The sequence below is a fragment of the Heterodontus francisci genome, chromosome 5 (assembly GCF_036365525.1).
Source record: "Heterodontus francisci isolate sHetFra1 chromosome 5, sHetFra1.hap1, whole genome shotgun sequence".
Classification (NCBI taxonomy): domain Eukaryota; kingdom Metazoa; phylum Chordata; class Chondrichthyes; order Heterodontiformes; family Heterodontidae; genus Heterodontus; species Heterodontus francisci.
The window spans coordinates 101964784-101974516 of record NC_090375.1 but is presented as its reverse complement, the minus strand read 5'-3'; the positions used below and the strand labels follow the sequence as shown (position 1 = coordinate 101974516).

The window sequence follows — 9733 nt, the reverse complement described above, 5'->3', positions numbered from 1 at the left end:
AAAGATGCAGGGGGAATATGAGGAAACACTTTTTTACGCAGCAGGTGGTAATGACCTGGAACTCGTTGCCCACAAGGGTGGTGGAGGCAGAGATAATCACTGACTTCAAGCGGAAGTTGGATGGCTACCTGAGAGAAATAGACTTGCAGTGCTAAGGGGATCAAGCCAGGGAGTAGGACTGACTGCATGGCTCCGTGGAGAGCCAGCATGGACTTGATGGGCTTAATGGTCTCCTTCTGTGCCATAAATGATTCGATGACTCTCTGACTCCCTTTCTCTACGGCTCTAAATCAAAGGGTGGCTACTGGGTGACAAGGACTATCCGTGATGATATGGCTTGACTCCGGTTTGCAACGCACACACGTGCAGTATGCATACAATGAGAGCCGTATTGCCACAAGAAATGTGATCGAGCAGACCATTGGTGTGCTGAAGAAATTATTCTGCTGCGTCGACTGCTCTGGAGGAGCCCTGCAGTACTCAGCTGAGCAGGTCTCAAGATTCGTAGTGCTCTGCACAACCTCGCCATCATGAGGGGACAGCCCTTGCCACCAGCTAACAGGTAAGAAGCTGAGCCGTAGGAGCATGCAGAGGAGAAGGCAGAAGAGGAGGAAGAGAAAGGGAAGCAGCAGCCTAGACAGCCCTTTTTTGCCAGGCTGTATGTGAAGCACTCATTTGAATGTGATACCAGTAACTTGCAACCCCAATTCCCCATTCACTCCACCACAAAGCAAACATTCCATACCAAATTTATTAAGTAAATTATGTCATATTGCATACATAAGGCAACTAATCACCCTTGTAAATTCCCTTAGTACCTGTCTTTTATATGTCATTGTCCTAGTGCTCCTACAAACTGCTACCTCAGTGGCTACGGCATTTCCAGTGGAAGGCCACTGACTTTCAGTGGAGGAGATTGCAAATGACCTTGGAGGCCTAGAAAGACCGGCTGCAGACTGAACCATCTTGGCATGGGTGACAGCAATCCAGATTGGCTGGCTGACAGGCAACAGCAAGGGTACAGGCGGAGTGGCGGCGGTGGGAGGACGAATGTTGAGCCGGTGCCTCAGCAATCCTAGTAGTATGTTGGAGGAGAGTTTGTTGGTCTGCTGTGACACCCTGAAAGCAGAACTTGCGTCTGACCTCCAGTGAACTGCTATCTTTGTCCCCTACCCTGGCTGCAGTACATTTGTTCCCAGCATGTCACCACATGCATATGCTGCCTCTAATCAATCCTCTAAGACATGCGCAGTGTCAATATTTGAGCTAATGGCTACGAGTGTGAAATCAAGTGATGATTTGTCTCCATCATCACTCACTTTTTGATGTTGCTTCACTGCCTGACAAGATTTCACTTCTTTATTATCTGAAAGAAAAAAGGCACAAATCACTATGTTGTGGTCAGGGGAGGACGTGAAAATAAGAGGTGCATGCTTACACCATTTGTAGCTTGTAAGTCAGAAGAGATTGTGGGATCAGGGGAGTGAGATGTGAGAAGGAGGATTAGGTATAAGAGTACTGTCATCTTCAATGGTTTCAGCTCCACTGCAGGTCTGGTGCCTCAGCAATGGCTATTTCGATAATGGCCAGCAATGGTATGTTGGAGCCTCCATGAGGCTTGGTGCATGCAGGCTCACCTCTCCCACTCCAGTTAGTTCCTTCTGCCTGTGGTTGTGCGCCACCTAGTCCTGCCAAAGAGAGGGAAGTGCATTGCTTCTTGTGGTGCAATATGTTTGGGTGATGTGGCTGCTATGGTTTAATAGCTGGCAGTTCAAGCTGTGAGATGCGGCTGTAAAGTTGAGTGCTAAGTGTGTGACGGTGAGGAAAAGTGTATGCATGTCAGTTATCAGTCCTAATTGATAGAGATTGTTGTTAGGTGAGTGATGGGGGTGGGGTGAATTGAGCATTGGATGAGGCTAGTGATGCAGTTTGTAGGATATAGCATTTGCAGATACTTTGACAACTTATGTGAGGCCATTGAACTTCTTGTGCCACTGCATCCAACTCTTTGGGGCTAAATTCCAGACATTGACCTCCCCAGCTATTTGTTCCCACTGCCTTTTCACCATTTGTCTGGAGGGCCTCCTGCCTCTCTGTAGATCCATGACATCTCTTCTCCTTTCCATCTCCTTCAGTGCAGCAGCTGAAAACGTTGGTGCCTGCGTTCTCTCATGTTCAGCCAATCTCATGTCCTTCCCAGGTCAGATTCAGCTCCCACAGGACTCCCAGTACCTGGTCCAGCCACAATGAATCTCCTCTAAACAGTGCAGGCTAACTTTAAGTACTACTAGCAAGGGCGGCACAGTGGCGCAGTGGTTAGCACCGCAGCCTCACAGCTCCAGGGACCCGGGTTCGATTCCAGGTACTGCCTGTGTGGAGTTTGCAAGTTCTCCCTGTGTCTGCGTGGGTTTTCTCCGGGTGCTCCGGTTTCCTCCCACAAGCCCAAAGACTTGCAGGTTGATAGGTAAATTGGCCATTATAAATTGTCACTAGTGTAGGTAGGTGGTAGGGAAATATAGGGACAGGTGGGGATGTTTGGTAGGAATATGGGATTAGTGTAGGATTAGTATAAATGGGTGGTTGATGTTCGGCACAGACTCGGTGGGCCGAAGGGCCTGTTTCAGTGCTGTATCTCTAATCTAATCTATCGATTTTGAGCTGTCTGCAGATGCGTGCAGCCAATCAACAGTGTGATTAGCACTGGCTGCACACAGAAATCATGCTGCCTGCATTACATCTAACATGCATGGGTTAATCACGCACCGAGGCTGTTCAATTTAGTCTGATGAATAGATTATGTGATCTATCTCTTTATTGACACAATTTGACAGGTAGGGCATATCCTGTGAGAGTTAAAGGACTTGTGGCAGCCTGATGGGCTAATGTTGAGATCAATCTTGCACTACCCATATAAATACGGTTCTTAGATTACTTTTGTACTTTTGATACAGAGGTAATGGATACAAGACTTGGGCCCAACCTTCTTCCTCTTAGGATATTGTTATGTATTCATTAATATATGGACAGTAAGTACTATTTCTTATTTTTAGCTTTTCGCTTACTTTAAATGTTTATTCTCCAGAAGTGCAAAGGAGGAAAAAGGTAAAAAGTTAGTTCGTGAACTGTTAACTTACAAACTATTTTGCCCACTTCCTGATTTGAAAATAACCTGGCACTTGCCAAGAGGTGCAATTTATAAATGGCACGCGAAGGGGATTCCCTGAAATCCAACATCTTAAATGGGGAGACTATCCTTGTGATATCCCGCATTGGAGAACTGCAATTATTCATTGGTCTGTGAAGTATAAGCATTTGAAAAGAAATACATTTGAATCAATCTAATTTCTCAATTATTGTTGATTATACCTAACTTCAATTTATAAGTCTTAAATTTGTATTTTAATTTGTTATACACTGAAATTGTAAAGTAAGATGCTAATACAGAAATAGGATTGAGAAAGTATTTAAATTATAGCCTAGTGGCTTTGATCAGCAAAGAACAAGTGAATTTTGGGCCTTGTGTCACATCATCAGTGCAACAAACTCCCTTAAATATGCAGTCATAAACATCTAGTTCATTATTTCAATTTAAAATGCATTTTATTCTATGATTTTGGTTTGCAAATACCAACCCAAATGAATGGATGGTAGTGTGGTGGCATTTGGATATCCAGATCCTGATCTGTTAGCCATAACACTGAAAAATGTAATGAAATCAAGATTTAACTTGATCAAAGAGATAAGATGATCACATGTTGAGTTAATCCTCTGATCACTCCAGAAGCACTCGTATTTGCGAGTCAAAAATGTAGCCAGATGGCATTCCAAAATATTTCATTCAGAGAATATTGTGAATTAATTAATTCCTTTATTCAAACTGATTCCTTTTACCTCGTCAGTATTATAAGTTTACAGACAATTTTCCATTTGGGGAAAGCTCATGCTTATTGTGTAAGCGGCAACAAATATTTAACATGAAAACTATTGCAATGGTTAATGATGAGTTTGTGTTTAGGCTGTTTTTATGTTTATCTATAAGACATGCACAGGGAAAAATTAGATAAAGCCCAAAAATAGGCACTGGAGTCGCGATGCGCAGTTAACCCTCACCCGTTCCTTCCGATGCTCTTTGCTGATTAAAGCCACTAAACTATCATTTAAATATTTTCTCAAATTCTTTCAGCTTATTATATAATTTCAATACATAACAAATTAAAATCTCGATTTAAGACTTTTAAATTAAATTGAAGTCCGTTATGAACACCAACACAATATGGAAGGCACAATTCAGCATAGCGGCGCTTCATCAGACCCCTTTCCTATCCTGAGTGGCTTGAAACAGGGCTGTGTTCTCGCACCCACACTGTTTGGGATTTTCTTCTCCCTGCTGCTCTCACATGCGTTCAAGTCTTCAGAAGAAGGAATTTTCCTCCACACAAGATCAAAGAGCGAAGACCAAAGTACGGAAAGTCCTCATCAGGGAATTCCTCTTTGCTGACGATGCTGCATTAACATCTCACACTGAAGAGTGTCTGCAGAGTCTCATCGACAGGTTTGCGGCTGCCTGCAACGAATTTGGCCTAATCATCAGCCTCAAGAAAATGAACATCATGGGACAGGACGTCAGAAATGCTCCATCCATCAATATCGGTGACCACGCTCTGGAAGTGGTTCAAGAGTTCACCTACCTAGGCTCAACTATCCCCAGTAACCCAGTAATCTCTCGATGCAGAAATCAACAAGTGCATGGGAAAGGCTTCCACTGCTATGTCCAGACTGGCCAAGAGAGTGTGGAAAAATGGCGCACTGACACGGAACACAAAAGTCCGAGTGTATCAAGCCTGTGTCCTCAGTACCTTGCTCTACGGCAGCGAGGCCTGGACAACGTATGTCAGCCAAGAGCGACGTCTCAATTCATTCCATCTTCGCTGCCTCCGGAGAATCTTTGGCATCAGATGGCAGGACCGTATCTCCAACACAGAAATCCTCGAGGCGGCCAACATCCCCAGCTTATACACACTACTGAGTCAGCGGCGCTTGAGATGGCTTGGCCATGTGAGCCGCATGGAAGATGGCAGGATCCCCAAGGACATATTGTACAGCAAGCTTGCCATTGGTATCAGACCCACCGGCCGTCCATGTCTCCGCTTTAAAGATATCTGCAAACGCGACATGAAGTCCTGTGACATTGATCACAAGTCGTGGGAGTCAATTGCCAGCGATCGCCAGAGCTGGCGGGCAGCCATAAAGGCAGGGCTAAAGTGTGGTGAGTCGAAGAGACTTAGCAGTTGGCAGGAAAAAAGACAGAAGCGCAAGGAGAGAGCCAACTGTGTAACAGTCATGACAACCAATTTTATCTGCCGCACCTGTGGAAGAGTCTGTCACTCTAGTATTGGCCTTTATAGCCACACCAGGCGCTGCCCCACAAACCACTGACCACCTCCAGGCGCTTACCCATTGTCTCCTGAGACAAGGAGGCCAAAGAAAATTTTATAATTTCAATGCATAACAAATTAAAATCTAGATTTAAGACTTTTAAATTGAAGTCAGTTATGAACTCCAATAGTTGAGAAATTAGATTAACTCAAATGCTCATTTACATGATGGCATGAGTGCACAGTTGAGTGGCTGCATGCTTGAGTAGGGGGTACCAAATCATGAGAGGCCAGCATGAGTTCAAGCTAGTCTGCGCGACGTAACGCAAGCCTGCACCTTTAACGGAGAAGTGCATTTTGGCTGGAGCAGGTGCTGGAATTCATTGTGCATGTGAATTTGATCTGGGAAAGATACAGGAACGGCACAACATGTCAGAGAGCAGGCTCCAAGGTTCTCCAACGCAGCACTGGAGGACTAGGTGCAGGAGGTTGACAGGAGGAGAGAGGTGCTCTGTCTACAGGGGTGCACAACCAGAGGCAGCAGCACCTAATGCGAGGGACAGCATGGCTGCACGTCCTCACCCCGATGAAGATCATGTTCGCCATCATTGGAGCAGCCACAACAGTCCGTGGCCAGCAGCAGGGCTGAAAGGTTTGATGGTGATGGTATGCTTATACCTAATCCTTCTTCTCCATCCCACTTCCTGCTCATTGCATAATCTCTTCTGATTCCTAAGTTTTACATGGTGCAAGCATCCACCTTGTGCATTCTCTCCCCTCCCCTCAGCGCATTCCTACCCTTGTGCCTTTTCCCCCTCAGATATCCAAGAACTGCCCCCTGGCCAGGCAATGGTGCAGCAGCTTGGTCAAAGAGGAAGAAGAGACTAATGAAGAAGAAACATCATCACTCGATCTCATGCTCACAGCCACCGGCTCAGATACTGGTATTGCACATACTTTAGAGGGTAGCATAGAGGTGGGATCTGCGGCATACAGGAGAAGACTAATTGATATGCATAATGGTGCATGGACAGGCCTGCCAGAAAACCTGTGGTCACCACCAAGGAGCATGGAGGAGTTCAACACCAACTTGGAAGAAAACTGTGTGCAGAGATTGGAGTCCATCCTTTCCAGCTTGGGACTGGTGGCCAACTCCCTAAGAACATTTGCAGACCCAACTGTGCACTAGGCGAGGCAAAGACATACAGAAGATAGGCACTTTGGGAATGCACAAGGGAATATTGGGTTGTTTGTTTTATAAAGTTGGTTTAAAGGCTGAAATTGTGGTGGCTTTTATGTCAGCTTTGTGGCCAAGAAGGTGCCCTGAAGGTCTCTAACAGAGGGAAGATAAGGCACAAGACTGCTATGGAATGGAGAATTAGGGTTTCATTTGCTGGTACCATAGTCGGATGAGCCAATCTTGACAGATGTCCAGAACAAAGATGTGCCTCATTTTCCAAGGCATTCTCCCCATGCGGCAGAGGCCCTCCACCCGCTGCGCTGGTACGATCCCAGCGGCGGCAGGAAGTGGCCCTTAATTAGCCGTCAATAGGCCATTTAAGGGCCTCAATTGGCCTCTGGGCAGGAAGGCTGTTCTTGGCCTATCCCACCCCCGGGACTTGTTACAGCAAATGGTAGCTCAATATTAACAGTATCTCATATTGTACAGCATTTTTATGCTGAACAACATATTCCATGCCTTGTATAGAATTTTCTTTGACCTTGTAACCTCTTTAGTGGAGGTTCTGTTCACTAAATATTACTTAATGACACTTTTTTAAAATCAATCTTTTACTTGTGAATTTATCTTTTTTATTGGGTTTCTCCCTATTGTCAGTATCTAAAACTGTCATGTGCATGTACACCTTATTATCTTGTGGAATGAAATTGTTATCGATTATTTTATCTGTAAGAGTGATACATTTTACTTTTGGCCTTTAATTTGTCAGTGTGACAGTATGCTAAATGCATTTCTAGGTTATTTTAAGAAACCATGTTCAAAGCTGCATATCACAAGTAACTTATTGTTCAAAGGATAAAAGCAATTGATGTTTTAAAATAAAAAGAGCATACTACAAAAGCATTATATACATGTCCCTCCATTGTGTCCTCACAAGGAGATGCAGTTCTAGCAGAACAAGGACAGCAATACCAATTTTTCCCCCAAATGGAAGGTGGGTTAAGGTGTAGAATATATGTACCATGTACAATATATTTCCAGTATATTTCTTTTTAAAGGATTTTAATCACGTTGTGCAAAAGATGAATCACTCACAACCATCAATTAAAATGATTGTGCTTTATTTTTTTTGAAAAGAATTGAAATGCCCACACTTTGTCCGTTTTCCATTTGCAAAATAAAACCAGTGATAAATTCTTTAAAATTAAGTTTTATAAACATTCACAAATTGTAACTAAAAAAAATTGCATTTAAGCAAAACTCTGATATTAAAATAATAGAAGTCTTACAACAGCATGTTTTATAGGCAGTATTTTTCCAAACCATTGGCTTAGATACTTGAAGTTGATCCATTTTGTTTCCATCAGCACTATGTTTACATATATCAAGTATATATACTCCAAGACAAGTGGAAGTACCGCCCGAAATAATGCTGATTGTGGCGATGGCATCATTATCATAGCATGGAATGGTAGGAGAATTTTAAACTGTATCATAGCATATGTAGCTTAGGTGAGATGTCATTAGAGGAATATCAAGGCACTTCCGCTATCAAACTCTTGTCTTCGAGTACATCTTATTACTATTTTATGTAAAAAATACAACTACAGGCTTTAAAACGACTAACATTTCATCAGTCATCCTTTGGAGAATCTTGCTGTGTTGATCTGAAGCTGTGTTTTGGCCTGTGTTCAGAGCCCTCTGCAGATAGACATTAAAATCCTTAGTAAAATATGCCTGAGTATTACCTTCTGTGAAGATCATATAGCTCCGGTGTCCCTGTGAGTATTAACAGCCCACAGACATTTCCAATTTTTATTTTCAGAAACATAGCCAAAAAAGTCTTAAGGTTCTGATGATGTATCAGTTAAGGATTGAAGCAGGGTTTTGTAGAGTGCAGAGTTCATGAATCTTGGGTAAGAGTCTCTGTGCATTAATGTGTAAATCTGAAGCTGTGCATCATCAAATGTGTGAGGGGTAGGTTCGAGCATGTTTCTGTTGATGACCTCGCGTACTCTGGAATCAAGGCTAACCTATATTTAGAATAATATAAAATAAGAATCAGCTATTTCAGAGTATAATGTGGTATTCATATTAACCAGTGAGCTATTAGTTTAGAGAATATACTTCCATTACATAGCTGCAAAAGCATTGTACTAAAAATTTCCAAGTAGCTAAACATATAGCATAATAGAAAATGTTTAACTCTGCATTTGTTTTGATCTTTATAACAAGAATCAACTAACTGGTAGAAATCATAGGTATGACTTTTTAAAAGTTTGTTTCAGGGAAGATCCACATGATCAGTTCTGTATAGATTGTAAAAACTTGCTCTTGCTTTATAGTCCTATCTCTCGATGAAAAAAATCGCCTTACGCAGCTTCTGCATAGTCTGTTAAAAAGGGTGAAACAAATAGCTCAAATGGCTGGCTCCTGTCCTGTATCACAGAGGAAATGTTTGTCTAATAAATGCAATCTATTAAACCCTGGGATCTTCTTGCAAGGAATAAAAGGCTGGCATACATGATCTCAACAAGAATAGCAATTGGCATTTACTGATCAGTAATATCAAAAACTTGGTGCTCCAAATAGTTGCCAAACTGGGAAGAAGATTAGGATGGGTGACAGAGATAAAGGCAGAGGAGTGGGGGCGGGGGGGGGGGGGGGGGGGGGTGGGCGGGGGGTTGCACTGTCTGGAGAATAATTAAAATGTGCTTATTCTAGGACTGCTTTCTGTTATATGCTGATAAAACTATATTCTTTCTTGGTGTTTCAGGACCTAAGTGATTAAGGCCTCCATATAACATAGAAGGCTATATCTGTACTGTCTTATGATTCCATTCTCAATTCCTTCGACTAGAACATATAAACTTGAATGGAGCTAAGTGCAGAGCCATAAACCGTGATATATAGCTATAAAAAATGAACTCTTAAAGTCTATGTGGTATGAGTATTTGAAACCCTTACTTTTAAAAGACAAATTATTCAGGCATTGCCATTGAAGGATTCTCAGCTACTGTCATTAGAATCACTGAGACAGTCACATATTTTCTCTCCACATGGAATAGAACCCTTTTCCATTCCAACAAAGGCACATGCTTTTGAGTGTTCATTTGGGATCTCCTCTCCCACAAGATAAACAGGAAAACAACACTATAAACACTAGTCCTGGAACTGA

At 42.8% G+C, this 9733-nt stretch overlaps 1 protein-coding gene across 1 annotated transcript in view; it reads right to left on the bottom strand.

The window, feature by feature from the left end:
• Window positions 1-8399: 8399 nt before the first annotated feature.
• The window catches only part of rgs20 (regulator of G protein signaling 20), a 212816-nt gene continuing 211482 nt past the window's right edge, over window positions 8400-9733 (bottom strand). Inside the window, exon 5 of the mRNA XM_068030868.1 lies at window positions 8400-8588. Coding sequence (XP_067886969.1) covers window positions 8400-8588 — 189 coding nt within the window. The remainder of the gene's footprint in view (window positions 8589-9733) is intronic.